At 33.7% G+C, this 16958-nt stretch overlaps 1 protein-coding gene across 4 annotated transcripts in view; it reads right to left on the bottom strand.

The window, feature by feature from the left end:
- Positions 1-16958, bottom strand: part of TMEM161B (transmembrane protein 161B) — a 68830-nt gene that overhangs the window by 34257 nt on the left and 17615 nt on the right. For 2 of the 4 annotated variants that reach the window (XM_081053772.1, XM_081053773.1), the window contains exons 2-6: positions 14679-14782; positions 10463-10490; positions 5416-5462; positions 3016-3099; positions 897-994 (exon numbers count right to left, since the gene is read on the bottom strand). In XM_081053772.1, coding sequence (XP_080909898.1) covers positions 897-994; positions 3016-3099; positions 5416-5462; positions 10463-10490; positions 14679-14782 — 361 coding nt within the window. The remainder of the gene's footprint in view (positions 1-896; positions 995-3015; positions 3100-5415; positions 5463-10462; positions 10491-14678; positions 14783-16958) is intronic. The other 2 variants (XM_081053774.1, XM_081053775.1) reach the window with 1 other exon arrangement.

Below are 16958 nucleotides of genomic sequence, written 5' to 3'. Positions count from 1 at the left end.
GCCAAATTATATAATGATACTTTATACAATACTACCAAAATTATTTTTTAGAACCATGTTATTTTAATGTCTCACTTATTATGTAAACCATCAGTTCTCAAACCTGCTCAAAAATTAGAACCACTTGGAACATTTTTAAAAATACAAATTCCCAGAACCCATTTTAGATTTATTGAATCTCCAATAGTGAGTATGAGTATTCTTTACTTTTACAGAGTTGCAAAAGTGATTCTGATGTACAGCCCGATTTGAAAACCAGTGTTTTAAATATCATACTAGATGCGTTCTCTAGTAAGATACAAATAATAAATTTTAAAATAGTTATTATATAATTATAAACATTGACATAGAAAAAAAACTGAATGATTTATTCAGATAACCAATGGGTAAAAATACATCTTGAAGTTTTCTTATTCCTAATCCAGTTCGTTATTCTAAAACCACTTTCTTTTCTACTAAAAATGAGCACAAAATGGAATTACTGTAAATATAGGTAATTCAATACAAATATACAAATACATTTATGCAAGCCACATTTTTATAAAAGAAACAGACTGGCAAAGATAGCAAAAACTCTCGAATTCAAAATAATGAAAACCTGACTATGATCTCAGAATAAACAGAAACTGTGTAACAAACTTATGTAAGTCAGCCTCTACTGAAAAATGGGAAATACAATGCTTCCAACAAGTTAGATGAATAGAAAGAGAAATACAATACCAACCAAGTCATTCTAAGCTTCTAAACTCTGAGAAAGATTTCATATTCTGTATAATAAATTTAATGATTAGAAAAACAAACAAAAAGTCTAACCACAATAGATAAAAATGAAAGTATTTTCACTAGCATAATATAAAATTGAGTTTTACGGAAAATTTTACCAAGATTTCCCTTACCTAAAGTATCCATTTCTGTAACTGACTTTGTTTCTAGATGGAGGTCAATATCCTTTGGAACGGTTAGTGGCTTACTTTCAATGTGACCATTATATTTCCTACAAAAATCAAACAAGTGAAACAAAAAATAAGTTACCTATACTGTTATCCAAGTGCTTGTAAACTAATTACAAATGAAGTTTTAAATTTCACAGTGAAAAAGAAGGATTTCTAATATTTCATTAAAAAAGAGGTAAGGTACTCAAAAGTAAGTTTTTAAAAGGGGACTACAAAATGTGGATGTAAATTATTATGTAACTATACATATTAGCAGGGAAAGAGTTACCTCCAGTAACAGGAACAAAAAAATCTTAAATTGCTAGCGGGGCATTTTACCCCATTTATCCTACTGTCTCTTCTGCAGATTTAAAGACAACTTAACATCGCTTTTTTTAGGCATAGTAGTAAAAGCAAATGAAGACAAAATGCACTTCTCTTTGAAATTATACATGTATACACATACATACATATAAACAGATCTGTGGCTATAAACAAGTCATAGTTTAAAAAATATATTAAGATTTATGTGCATGAGAAATTCAGAAACATGAAAAGCCAACTCAGAGTAGCTTTTCCTAAGAATTACAGATGGAGGAAAACAATTCTTCAGGTGCACATGCATCATTCCCAAATTTACCTTTTAAAAACAAACATAAAGTAATAAACTAAGTTTCAATAACATTAATTACAATACCAAGAAACAATTTTGCATTTATTCTTTAATAAATATAAACTGGGAAAACCTCAGTAAAAATATTAATTCATGTCAATAAATCAAATAATGATTGTTGTCACTAGGAACAAGACAGTGTCATTTAGTGCATCCTTTTGTAAATGTAAAGCATTTTCAACATATAAAAATTACTGGAAAAGTAACAGAATTACTGACAAGGCATACACAATAAGAATTCAAATAGTTTGTACAATAAGTACTTTACTACATAACTAAATATTACAAATGTTGAACATGGTAGATATGAATAGGCAGGGGTGGAACATATAATTCTGACTCTTAATAGTTACATGAACATGTACAACTCCTTTAACATCTTTGGACAAAAACTTCACTAGTAAAATATAAATTAAATTAATAGCTACTCAGGGATGTTGGACATATTATGTAAAAGTGTTCATATGTGTTTTGGAAATTATAATATTAAATAGGAATATTTTATAAAAGAACATAACTATTGGAATTCAGAGGTTTTACAGTTCCAATGAGTTTCAAGGTTTTTTGCAATTATAAGTGAAAGAGAAAACGGTAGTGAGATCAGAAATGACAATTTTTTTTGCAAATTTCCAATTACATGCAAATAATCATGAAATTTTAAAGAATTTTTTAATTTTTAAAAATTTGACAGTTTATTATCACTGACATTTTATAATAGAGTAACAAGTTCAGGTCCTAAGAATTCTTTCCCCAGTGAAGAAATTAAGACCCATTCAGAGAGGCAAATTAACAAGTGCTTTCCTCGAGAATTCAATTTAAATAGAGATACAAAATTTTCAAGCTGGAAAGATCCTTCAAAATTACTGTTTGGTCCTTCCATTTCACAGATGAGGCTGCTGCGGTCCATTTAGTGAGGGTTAGTAAACAGTTTTCTTCATAAACTTTAAACATCAAAATAATATTCAACAACTGAATGGGACCTAAGAAGTTATACTGCCCACCCATTTTATTTAAAAAAATGAAGAGAGGTCAAAAGTAGGTGAATTTGCCTCATATCATAATAGTGACTGGTAGCAAATCCCAAACCAACTGTTATCTTTAAATTACTTGTAGAGTAAAGACATGGTAACCTCCCACTAAATTTTCATATGATGGTTGTTTGTTTTCAAAGAATAAAATTTACCATTCTTAAGTAAAATCATCACTTTTGTGCTTGTATCTTAGATTACTACATATGGGGTTTTTTTAAAAGTGTGATTCAATATTATTTTAGATCATGAGTTTTGATCTCAAATTTATCAACTGTTTATGGCATAACTGGTAAATGTTCCTTTAACCAAAGTACAAAAATGTATTTACATAAATTGTATCAAATATTTAACAGTTTACAAGCTCAACAATACAACTTACCTGTCTTTTTTGCTTTTCCCTTTTTGCTGCTTCCCTGCAAGAATTCTTAATTCTTCTTCTGTAGGATGCTGATACCATCTTAAACTAAGAAAAAAGGAATCCTTTTAAATAAAGCAATTAAAATCATCAGAATTATTCATGTATTCTTCAAATATTTATTGAGTTTCCTATTTGTAAAGAAATTGCAGAAAGTATAAATTCTAATCTGAAACAGATATGACTGCTTAAAAAGAATTCAGATTCAATCCAGCCATCAAGCACTTACTAGATGTCAGACCATAAAATACTGTTTGTAGGTATATTTCTTATAACTAACAATGTATTAACATATATTAAGATAATATAGGCTTACTATTAAAAGTAAACGGGTAAACTCGCCAGGTATGCTGCAAGAGCACATCAAAATTCTCTACTCTTCCCTTCATTTGCACCAAAGGAACTGATATGTCTTAGAGTCCTTTGAATGCCCTGAAAAATACAAGTAGTCTTTGCTTTCCTTTCCTTTCTTTCCCTCCTTTAATTTAGTTGAAGAATTCTCGAACTTTACGTGTATAAGAATTAGAGTAAATCATTGTATTTAAAAAACCCTATACTCTTAGCGATACCTAACCCGCTTCAGTTAGGGCTCAAACAGCTGGGTGCATTCACCTCCGCCACCCAATCAAAACATCCAAACAATCATTTATTCCCTCCTAAGCACCCATCTGCTCATTCTCAATTTCCTGTCTAACTTGAACTTCCCATCTACCAGCCACCTAAATCTGGGATTCAGGTTTTATCTTCAATGTGCCTTCTCCACCTGTTATCATTAATTCTGTTCTTTAACTCTTAAAATTCTAAACTTGCCCACTCCCCTGAAAGGACCTTAGTTTAGACCTTCATTCAGTTATCTTCCATTTTAGCAATGACTATGGCAAGACTCTAACTGGTATCCTTGTCTCCCCCCAGGACATTCTCCTAAATGCATTCTGATACTATATTTAGTTATTTTTCCATAATGCAAATATTATCAATATATGCCTGTTTAAATCCTTTCCAAGGGGCGTCCAGATGGCTCAGTTGGTTAGAGAGCGAGCTCTGAAAGACAGGATTGCCGGTTCAATTCCCACATGGGCCAGTGAGCTGCACCCTCCACAACAAGATTGAAGACAACGAGCTGCCGCTGAGCCCCTAGAGGGGCAGCCAGATGGCTCAGTTGGTAAGTGTGAGCTCTCAACAACAAGGTTGCTGGTTCGGTTCTCGCATGGGATGGTGGGCTGCGCGCCCTGCAACTAAAGGTTGAAAACAGCAACTGGACTTGGAGCTGATGGGCCCTGGAGAAACACATCGTTCCTTAATATTCCCCCCAATAAAATCTATTAAAAAAAAAAATCCTTTCCAAGACTCCTTAAGTGGTAAAGCAGTGAGAAGACAGCTCAGCAGGCTAGGCAAGGGCTTTCACCAAGGTCCTGCTGTCCTAAGAGAAAAACATACACCTAGTATTGCTAGACCTTCCTAAGTTTCAAATACAAAAATCTAGATTTTTTAAAGTGTAATATCCCAATTAAAAAGAATATTAGCAACTGATTTGCTGTTTGTAAAAGCATTAAAGAACTGGCAATTTGAGTAATGACTGGATGTTTGACGTTAAACTATTATTAAAATTTTCAGCAGTAATATGGGACAACAGTAATTTTTTAAAAGCTCATATACTTTAGAGATATACACTGAAATACCTATGAATGAAATATTTGCTACAAATCAAATTTGGGGGGGGAAGAGAGATGAAGTGGAACACACATGAAACAAATTGGCCACCAGTTATTGTGATGAGTACACAGGATCTCATTATATTCATTTTGTATCCATGTTATTCTTGTCTATTCTTTGTATATATTTGAAAATTGCCATTAGTTAAAACACATATTGCCAGGCCCAAATGTGTATAGGGTTTGTGACCTCCCGTTTTCACAGCCTTTCACAGTCTGACTACTGTCTACTTCACTGGACTCACCTTCAACAATTCCACTTTTGAACATGACATTCTACCTAGACTAAATGACATTTCACAAATTATTTCATTCCTTGGTGTTTTGGAATATATTCTTCTCTCTGCTTGTAAATACCTAGGCCCCTATCTGGCAAACTCCACATTTACCTTTTACTGCTCATAAAGCAGTCTTCCCGTGACACAAAAAAAGAATATACATATATATTTTTCAAAAGCTCTAGGCATTTCCTGAGTGATAGGGCGTGTCTTTGTTATGCTAATGAGGGGACTCAGGGTGCATGAGGCTAGTCACTAGAAATCCCTACCACTTGTGATTAGAGTTCAGCCACCTGACCTCCAGGATGGAAGGAGAGGGGGCTAGAGATTAAGTTCAATAATGTAGCCATTGTTACCTGCGTGACCAACCATACCTAATGAAACTCGGTAAAATCTCTGGACACCAAAGCTCAGGAGCATCCTGGAAGGTCAACATACAGGTGTGCCTGGAGTGTGACATGCCCGGACTCCACCAGGAAAGGGCAGGAAAACTCCATGCTCTTTCCCCAACCTCATCCTGTGTGTAATCTTTATAATAAATCTTTATAATAAAACTTTATGTAAAACTTTATAATAATATCATAAGTATAGCACTTTACTGAGCTCTAGTCATTTTAGCAAACTACTGAATCTGAGAGGGTTGTGAAAATGCCCTAATTTGTAGACAATTAGCTGGTTGTCAGAAGTATGGGTGACTTGGGGACCCCAAGTACTTGCAGCTGGCATCTGAAGCCTGGACATTCTTATGGAGGACTTTCTTTTTAACCTATGGGGGTCCATGCTAACTCCAGGTAGTGTCAAAATTTAATTGCAGCTGGTATCAACCAGTTAGGTTAAAATGGAATATTCCCCTAACTGAAAGATTCTTGGAATGAAGATTTTATGACTTTGCTTTTGTATTATTTCAAAACTAGTACAGTTACTGGTATATACTAAGTACTCAAAAAGGATCACTGAACCAAAATGAATTCAGTTCTCCTCTTAATTTAAGGGTTTTAAAATAAAATATATATCCTACCCAAAAAGTCCATAAACTATAATATAATTAGCATGGGTAAGGAGGCACTTCCTGAAATTTCCACTGAAGTCCAGAATTTTAACTTACAGTCAATTCTCGTAATTCGCGGTAGTTATGTTCTATAAAGTCGCCGCGAACACTGAACCATTCGTGCCTCCAAGGGGAGATACAGGGTTAGGTTCCTGCAAGCCTCTGGTCACATTTTCATCAACCGATCAATTCGTTATCTTGTTTTATATGTGTTTCTATTTAAAGATACTTTATTTACTATATATTGTTGATTCATTAATATTAAATTCATGGCCAAAAGCACTGCAACTCATGCCTGTACTAAACTTATCTAATAATTGTAATCATAAGTATAGTATTTTCCTGTGAATATTTGTAGCAAATTTTCTTCATAATGCACATTATTGCCTTCTTGCACTTAAAAACACAAGAAGCTGTTCAGCACTATGCTTGGGGGTCATTTTAAATAGTGAAGTCACCAACAAAAAGCAAAACTGAAAAATGTAGCACTAAATAGACCATGAAAAGGACATCTGTTTACAATATGAAAGGTGAAACAATAAGGCCTCATCTGGGAAAATGGGCACAGGGCCACTGAAATTTTTCATCACTTTGCGGATGCCTATAAACAACTTCGAAAGCATCACAATTACGGATTTCACTGTGCTTTAATAAATAACTTTTACAAACAATCATTAGCAAGTAGTCAAATCATAATATAGAATCCACAAATGATAGGAATTCAGTGCATAACATTTAGAACACTTAAACAATACTCCATTTAATAGACTAAAATTAGTTGTTTAGCTTTGAGAAATAATAAGTAATCAGTGAAAAAACTCTTACTATAAGAAAACTTAGGTTACATTTGGAGCCCTATAATAATAAAACATTGTTAAGACCCTTACATTTTCTAGTACCCATTTTCGTTTTAAATATACTCAAGATTGTTTAACCTTAATTTGTGAACCCATTTTTCTAAAATTGATTGCATTTATTACACTTCTTATTGGACAACTCAGGTCATCTTCTTTACTAACAATTATTTGCTCAAGGCTGGAATCTGAGGATGCCAGGTGCTCTTAGGGCCACTTCTAGTCTGTTACTCATCTACCATCCATTCATTCATCAGATATTTATGGAGCCCACTGTGGTCAAGTACTCTGCTAAGCAACAGAGATGTATCACACACAATAAAGCATAAGTCCCTGCTTTCTTGATGCTTGTATTCCAATTGGGGCAGAATTTAACCAATGAAAAATATGACAAAAAATCATAAACTGGATACCACACAAAGAAACCAAACAAGTAGTGTGAATGAGAGACATAAGTAGGACATTATTAGGTTAGGAAAAAAACCTCTCTGAAATGACACTTACCCAGGAACCTATAGGATGAGAATGGAGGGGAAGAGCATTCTAGGCAAAGAACAGCACATCCAAAAATAGAAAGGGGTGAAAGAAGGAGCACAGAACACTGCAGTAACCAAAAGGTCAGTGAGGCAGGAGCACCAGTGCAAGGAGAAACACGAGGGAGGCTAGAGATGCAAGGGAACAGATCATACAAAATTTCCTGGGTCATGCTATGGACTTTAGATTTTATGCCAAAGAAATGGTCTCAAAGCAAGAGAAAGGACTTGATTTACATTTTAAGACCTCTTTTGCTGCTCTGTGAGTCAGAGGACTGCAAGACTAACAGGGAGATGATATATTTTGACATCGAATCAACAGGTCTTACTGATGAACTAAAGGCAGGGAGTGAAAAAAAGTAAGGAATGAAGGATGACGCCTACATTTCCAATTTGAGGAAGAGGGTACATTTTCTGAGATGGAGGAGATAGAGCAGGAAGAAATCAATTTAAACACGAGTGTTTAAGTACCTATGAGACATCAAATTACAATATCAAGATGGCAACTGTATATTAGAATCTACAATTCAGAGATAACTTGAGGTCATTATATAATTGTGTTATTTAAATCTACAGGAATTAATAAGATCACCTAAGGAGAAAATAAAACATACCAGAAGGCTAAATAGCTAATAAGGAAGTGAGAAAATAGTTTATGAAAACAATAAATGTAACAAATTTGACTATAAATGAAAACAGGGAAATAAGGCCAAAACTATGGCTATAAGACGGGCTTTGCTTTAAAGGAACAAGGGAGGCAACCAGGTCTGTGACTCTTCTTTATTTGTTGTTGCTATTGCTTTTAACGGGAGATCCTTTTTTTTTTTTAAAGTGTGTGTGTGTGTGTTAAAAGAAATAATCCAACAGAAATAAAACAATTAATGACACAGAAGAGAGGAACTGGCCAAAGAGCAAAGTCTGGGTGAAGGTTAGAGGGAACGGGGTACAGAGCACAAGCGCAGGAATTGGGCTCTGACAAAAAGGATACTTTCATCACAAGCTAAAATCAAAAATATAAACTCAAAACCAAAAAAAGGGTTGCATGTATAACTGGGGTTGTGGATTTGGTGGTGTGAAGATTTGAGTACGGACTCTAGTTTCAAGAGCTTAGAGTGAGGCTGAAGCAGGTATGTATAACGTCCGAGGAGAAAGGATTTGGGCTGAAAAAGCTGTCTACAAGTGGAGCACACAAAGACTACCAGGCAGAGTGGAGTGGCCAGCCAAAGTTTGAGATCATGAATTTAAAGGAAAACCTGTATGAAGCACAGTGGCACAATTTTTTTAAGAGTCAGTACTTCTACAGTTTGATTCCATGCCATATGGTTCCCATCTACTATACTTTAAGTTCTGATCTCAATTTTTCGTCTTCTCCTTTCCTATTATTTGGAATAACTATCTCAGTAAAATGATTTGTAATCTGCTTATAAACTGCTGCACTATACATTTCTAATATAGGCTTGGAAGACAGATACAAAAGTTTATTAGCTTTAGATTCTCTGTAGCAGTTAATGGTTACAAAAAAAAAATCAGAGAAAAATGCTTTATGTTAATATGTTAACTAAAAGGAATATCATGTAAAGTTGTATACACAATATAAACTCACAACCATTAAGAGAAAATATGAACAGAAAAGATTAGAAGGAAATACAACAAAATTTACAGTGACAATCTTTGGCCGGTGGGAATATAGTCCATTACCTCTGATTTTTCCTTTTTATCAGCATGCCATCATTTTCTACATCATAGGTGTGTTGTTTTTGCAATAGAAAAAAATAAACTTCTTAAACAATAAAAGTATTAACAAAATCTCAAAAAAGAGCCTCTTACATTTAAATGTATTGATTTCAGTGTATGACATTTACCTTGGTTATTCAGTGGCTTTTTTCACTTATGTTCAGATTCTCAGCAGTGTCTTAGACAATAAAGCCAACCTCGTGGTGCATATGACAAAATTACTGAAATAAGTTTCAATGATTTTCTTGTATAAATCTCTTATATAAAATATGACCTTTCTTACTAAAGCAGTTCAATAGCACTGAAAAAAACTATGTATCAGGAAATGTAGAATGTATTGGCCCCTGCTCTTTAAAAAATTTAAGCAGTACTGTCATTTGAAGCAAACCACTTTAAAATTTTTCAGAAATAAAAATTTCAGAAATTTATAATGGAAATCTGAACATAAACAATAAAGAAAAATCCAGTACTGAGAGCAAGCTAAAAAGCTTTAATACGTAATCATACAAAACTCTATTTCAGAGTACAAAACAGGTTTTGTACTAAAGACAGCTTGAGTCTCCATTCTAAATCTCCATAATTTTGACAAGTGTAAAAAAAAAAGAAAAACTTGAGAAAACAAATACCACTTAAAACTTAGAAAACCTTTCAGTACAAGTAGCTAAAATATTGTTTTATATATGTATGTATGTATGTATGTATCGTATCCTGTTAATTACTGGAAATTTTAATAGAATATCATGACATTCTGGAATGGGAAGTTAAGACAATTAAGACAAGGAGAGCAAGAGCTCAGGCATTCCGTAAGGATAGAAGCTAAAGGTTTAAACCTTTCCCTTAGGTCATAGGTCCCATCTACTATGCATTTGAGTAGTTCGTTTTCTTTCACCAAAGAGAACTTGCAGATTTGTAAATCAGGCAACATGCAAAAAAAGAACAGGCAAAAAGAATTAGAGCAATCCAATGCGAAAGTGTTGTTCCACCCTTTTTACCCAATACTGGATAAGACAAAATCAGAATAAATCTGACTATAACATATTTTCTATTAAGGACATATGAAGGGAAGTTGCAGACCAAAGAGCCTACGGAGACAGAGGGGTAAAGGAAAATGCGTTAAGGTTTGAGCTGAACAATCAGGAAAATGGAAAGCAGGTTCAGCAAAGAAGGTATTATGGAGAAAAAGCAAGATCCTACCCCTCATGCAAAACCCACTATTCAAATGTACAAAGAACGTAAGTAACCTATCACTTACCTCTCCATGAAAAGAGGGGCCAAGCAAACTTCAAAACAAAAAGGAACTTTCATTACAAGACAATGGAGAGAATATTTCGGCTACAAATCAGTGGTATGTTGGACATGATCTTAACATCTTAAGGTGATGTGAGCAACTGTTAAAACAAGTGTTCCTTACTTTAGGGAAAGCAGTTTACACTAAAGGTGCAGAAACACCAACTTCCCAAGAGTTTTCTTCCTTTTGGGGAGGAAGGGGGAAATAGGGCAATCTGAGAGAACGAGACTCTTCACAGTTGAGCTCATTGGTTTTGGCAGAAGAGATCTTGCTACTTAGGTTCTTCTTAAAGCAGGAATTCCTTCAACAAAATCTGACAGTTATATAAAAAGGCGTGTAAAAAAAAAAAAGAACTGATAATATTTTCTAGAAGAAAAATATTTTTCTGTTAAAAAATGGATGATTGGAACACAAAATATTTATAATTTGTAATGTAGAATAAATTTAATTTCAAATGGTGAGGTGAGAGGTATAATTTGAATAGATATTTCTTAAACTTTACTTCATACTAAGCCTACTTTTGGTAATCAAAATCAATGCTGATGTGCCTTTTTAGTTTAGAATAAAAAGGTGGCTACATAGTCATAGAGAAGCCATGAGACTACATTAAGCACAGAGAAACTATATGCTACTTATAACTTGAAGATAATATCCCCTAAAACTAACTACAGCTATGAAAAAAAAAGATAAAAAAGGAAAATCTTAAATAAATTACTCTGGAAACTTCCAACAGAAGTCACAGTAGTTGTAGAAAAGTTTACCTCCACCAAATTCAAACTGTTCAAGTATGTCAGTTCCAGGACAAGATCTGGAATGGATGAGCAGCCAAAAATCAAATAAATACTAGACTGTGAATCAGATTTCCAGGGTAAGAAGCCTGGATCTGTTTCATTTTTCAGTATGTGAACGTGACTAAAGTTAAAACTTGTATTCTCATTTGTAAAAATGGAGACAGTATCACCTACAGCAGAGAACTAGATACTCACCAATCCTGCTTTTAATTCCTAGGTAAAATGAAAACTACATTTCCCAGCCTCCCTTGCACTTTGGGCTTAACTAGTCATAGGGCACTAGCTTATGTAATGTGGGCAGAAATGATACATCTACTTCTAAGTTTGGCCCCTAGATTCTCCTGAAAGATCCATATTCCCTCCCTCTCTTTACTTGCCAACTGGCAAAGCCTCTAACGCAGGACTCCAATGCAGCAGGAGAAACAGAGGAGCCACAAGACAGAAGAAGCTTAGAAACCCTAAGTCATCACTTGAAGAATAGCTGAATCCTTGAAACACCATTTTGTGAATGATCTATTTGGAGAGCTACCCAAACACACTCTGATTCCCCCATGTGACCCTCATTCCTGTCTGAAGAAACTGAATGAGACACTTTTATTAAATTCAGACACTGAGATATCTGAGTCATAACATACCCCCACCCATCTCCTCTTCTACTTAGCTCAGAGTGCACAGGTCCAAATGAGGTAGCAGAAATAACCAGGCTAAAGACTATAAAGTTTTTTGTTGTTTTTTTTTAACTAGATCTACAATAGTTAACAGCAATATATAAACGTTATTTAACAAATGCCAAAAAATGAGTCAATTTTTTTATATTAAAAAAATCACAGTGCTGCTATTTTTAAGCAAACAATGTTTATTCCTTCAAGGTATTTATTACTTCAGGAAAATGGCAGGCTTACTCCATTAAGTCAACAGAATAGAATCAAGTGTCATTTGAAACCTTCCATTTCAGAAGAGACAGTGGTTGATGAAAGACATAAACAAATTAATTTGTATGATACAAAAAGAGAAGCCGTAAGTTTTACAAAAAATATGAATAGTACAATTTAAAGATATGATACAAGTGGAATAAATATTAAGACAACATACAGAGAATCTAAAAAGAAGTTTCTTCTGTCATACTTATGACTAACCCATTGTGGTATCTACACATATATTCACTTGAATAGTTGTATTAAATAGTTCTATGCAATATAGTCATTCCCAAGCCATCCTACACTATTTATAATTTAACAAGTCCTCAAGGGCCTCTTCCCTTAAATTCCTTTAAGCAGTTTATAAATGATAAAGAATGCCCTCAGATCTTTCTCCATCTTCAACTCAGCAGCACCATATAGTCTAAAATACAAACTGTCATTTCTGATCAATAAGTATTGATCCAAACAATTTGTAAGAATTTTTTTTAAATTTTTCTCAATATTAAAACTTTCATTTCATATCACAAAAAGTTGGTAAAACAGTAATCCAAAAGAGTAAAAATCAGTGATTTTATTCAATGGAGTTAGGAATTTGGCTTCATGATCTAAACATTTCAGGATTAACATTAAAGAAAGGTCTTAAAAAAACAAAACAGGGAGGAAACGTAACTATAGAAGAGTAACCAGTACTGGAAAATGCTGATTGGTACCCATGGAATCTGATTTGGAATTCAAGAGAGCATTAACATTAAATATAGTGTTTACCAAGGCAAATCAAGAATACCAAAAAACATCAACTTCATGTTTATTTTTAAAGGTTGAGCTCCGCCCCAAATTAGTAGTCTGTATACATACTTATGACACATACATGTCAAAAAAGTGAAGACTTTAAATATAATACATTGTTTGAATACTAACAAAGAGAATTAAGTTTTCATCTCTCATATTTTAGTTTTTACCTATAAATATGTTTTATACAAACAAATGGAAATCAAGTTATGGAAGAACATGGAAATTGCCTATAGACGAAAAGGTGACAAGGCTTGTCAAGATCTTTACAGCCAAAAGAGATCTAGACGTCTCACTGGAGTCTGATCATAAACTGTCTAGAAATGTGCAGTTCTCAGTAGAGAAAAAGCTACATCAATGTATTATTTTATCAAGTCTATTAATTCAGATTCCATTTATTTAGAACAAATGATAATTTTCCTAGCTGATGCTTTTACCCTTTCATGATCTATAGAAAAAGTTTTTGCTAAGCAAAAAAAGTAAACAAGACTACACAGGGCATAACCCTACATATTAACAACTTGTTACAGGGGATAGATATTGCACTTATTAATAGCTCTGATAGAGGCTTTCAACTTTACTATAACTTTAGTCATTATTTATTTTGCTAATATACATCCTCAGACAGCTGTTCTCTCATACATTACACACACACACAAATATAGTGTTCAAAAAATCTTTTAAGCAGCCTGAATAATATTTTTCTGTATTTAAGCACTGGTATGGAAAAAGTGTAAAGCATATAGAAGAAGAACATAAATAATTAAAGAAAATAAGTTCCATGCAGTAAATTTAAGCTTTGTGGATAGAATGGCCCTTAAAGGTTTATTATTTGTCTTTCAGTATGTGAAATCCTTAGGAAGACGAGAGCTATCGATTGTTTCCTAACATCAAAAGGTCTAAAGAAAGAAAACAGACATACAAATCAGTAACAGAGTTTGGTTATTTATTGGAGGTGAATAATTAGAGTAAAAGTATAGGCCTAGTACCAAATCTATAACTTATTTTTCATAATTACACAGGATTTTGGCATGTATTTCTGTGTGGATAGTTTTCCTACTTTTGCCTCGCTATTATCTCCTATATTTATTGTCTTTATTTTTGCTTTTATCATTTTACCACACAAATTTCAACAAGACAACTTAGCTCCTTTGTGAAGGTATGGGGATCGTAGGCAAAATTAAAATCCTACAAAATAACTTAACCTTCTCCTTGCTAAATTAAGTTTAAAATTCTTTGCAGTAAAACAAAGAGCACTTCACTCATAATAAACTCTCAACTGAGCCATCAATAATAATAGGACATATGCTTTGAGTCATTTTTTCCAACAATGGTGAAAATATTTAAGCATTTCAATTTACAGTCTCACCCTTTTTCTGATCAACTTTTTAAAAAAGTAAGTAGTAAAGCTATGTTATTTTCAGTGGCCAAGGACAAAGGGGACAGGGAAGGGGAGGTTCTGAATTTTTGACCATGACCCTATCACCTTTGTGCTAATCAGATAAATAACTAACATCTCAAGTAAGAACAATAAGGACGCTAAATTTTTCTCATGACATTCCTTTGCCATGTTTTTAGAAAACAGGAATTAATGCTTAACTATCTAGGAAGTTAATCAACCTTGTAAAGTAAATAGAGATTTGAAAGTGCCAAGTCACAATCAGCCTATCCTTGACTTACCTGCCATTACAGAGTAGCCATCGAGCAAGAGAATAGTGAGGTATAATCTTCTGCATGACACTGGCCATCACCATCGTAACAACCAGCTGTATACCTATTACACCCTGTGTAAAAAAACAAAACAAAACAAGTTTAACAATGAATGAATGTAGATTTGAGGACATTGCTGGAAAACTTCATACATTTTGAAAATTATACTTTAAGAAAGACGAGTTTACTATTAAAACATGTATTATTCTGGCATTTAGGCATTCAGGATCACATAAGTTTAAACTTAAAATACGCAATTTCATCTTATAATCCTCTGCAAGTTACCCAAGGGTGACACCCATGTAAAGAAAAGTTAAATGAATCAGCATACACATTCAGAATCTATTCAAGAAATGTTCTCCATTATTTAAAGGTATCGAAATGAAGTGAAAAGCAGTGATTTTTTTCTTCCTTCTCCAAATGTATTCTATTCAACACTCATAAAACACTAACTTGGCAAGTTTTAAAAGCAGCACGACTATTTTTTTAATTTTACGGTGATAGTGAATGATTAAAGAATGTTTATATTAAGTGTGATGGCCTGAAAGTCACTAGAAAATAAAATTTAACTCCTGCTGTCATCACCAACTTCCAGTGGGTGGGCCTTCAAAAATCCCATTAGTTTTTTTCATCAATTCCTCTCCATAGCTAAACTTCAAACCTCCTTTCTTCACACCTCCAACCGCCCTCAATCTTCGAACTCTCAGCACAGTAGAGGACTCCTACTTCACAGAAAATACACACCAACAAACGGGAACTATCACTTGCCACGAAGAAACTCTCAATCACTTGTATCTGCACCAGTCTTTTTCCACACCCTCTAGAAATACAAGAACATTTCTCTACAAAGCAAATCCCTACATCTGTGCTTCAGAGCTTCTCCTCTCTTTGATTTTCATGAACCTCAACCACAGAATAACTTCCGTCCTGTATCTTCTTTAATCTCTTCTATGTAAATGCTTCTTATCAGCGTTGTAACATCTATAAATTTCTGTGATCTTTCTAAAAAAATAACAATAGTCTTCCCTTACTCTACAGCTCTCCTCCCTCCTCATACAGCCACTTTTCAAAAGACTTTTTCTCACAGCTTCTATTTTCTCATACCCAACACAGTTCCCATCTGACTTCTGCTTCAGCCCATTCCATTTAAACACCTACCACTGAAATCACCTTATCTTGCCAAATTACATTTCCTAATCTTAAATCTCAGCAGTTTCCCTGGAGGTCTACCACATCCATGGCTTTACTCCCATGGTGTCAATTCTTTCTAACTCCTCTTTGGTGGCTCCTCCTCTACCCAAGCCATCCAAAAATAAGGTTGAATTCCTGCCTCAAATTTAATACACCAAACAAGTACATAAAGAATATAAAATGTTTTTTAAAAAGCAGTATAGCATATTGGTTTAAAAGCATGAGCTCTGGACCCAAACTCCCTGGGATAGAATCCACCATCTAATAGCTGTGTAACTTTAACAGGTAATTTAAACATTCTGTGCCTCTATTTTCTCTTCTATAAAATGAAGTTAATAATTCAACCTACCTAATCAAGCTGTGGTGAGGAATTGTGCCTGGTATAAAGTAAGAAGTTAATATGAGTTAATACTATTTGTTGTTATTACTATTATTACAGGATAACATTTAATATCAAGAATAAAGGCCTTTCAAAAAGTATCCGTCTAAAAGATAAAAAAGAATTAAGACAATAAATGGAAAAAACAAACTTAATTGACTTTAACAAATTGTTTGATCGGTTTTTCATCATTCCAACAAATATACCATTGTGGTGTGAGATGTTCACAGTGGGGGAGGTTTGGCACATGTAAGGACAGAGGTATACGAGAACTCCCTGCACTTTCTAGTTCATTTTGTTGTGAACCTAAAACTGCCCTAATAGATGAAGTTTATTAATTTTAAAGAATCAAACTTCTGCATAGAGAAGCAATACAATGTGAAAAGACTAACTGGGAAAAAGCATTTGTAACTAACATCACAAAGGGATATTTTCCTTATTAGATATTATAAATAAAGTTCTCATAAATCAATTAGCAAAAGACCGAATGCTTAATTTAAAAAGAGAAACAAGCATGTACAGTCATAAGTAAAAAAAAAAAGTAAGTAAAAATGGCTCTTAAACAGGACTGTTTTTAAAATGTCTTTGAAACTACCTCAGCTATGGTTTTACTGTGTATATTTTAATGCCTTAAATTCTACCAATTGGGTTAAGGCTCAGACCACTTTTATATTCACCTA

Source organism: Rhinolophus hipposideros (assembly GCF_964194185.1).
Source record: "Rhinolophus hipposideros genome assembly, chromosome: 7".
Taxonomy (NCBI): domain Eukaryota; kingdom Metazoa; phylum Chordata; class Mammalia; order Chiroptera; family Rhinolophidae; genus Rhinolophus; species Rhinolophus hipposideros.
This window is presented reverse-complemented; position numbering and strand designations above follow the sequence as displayed.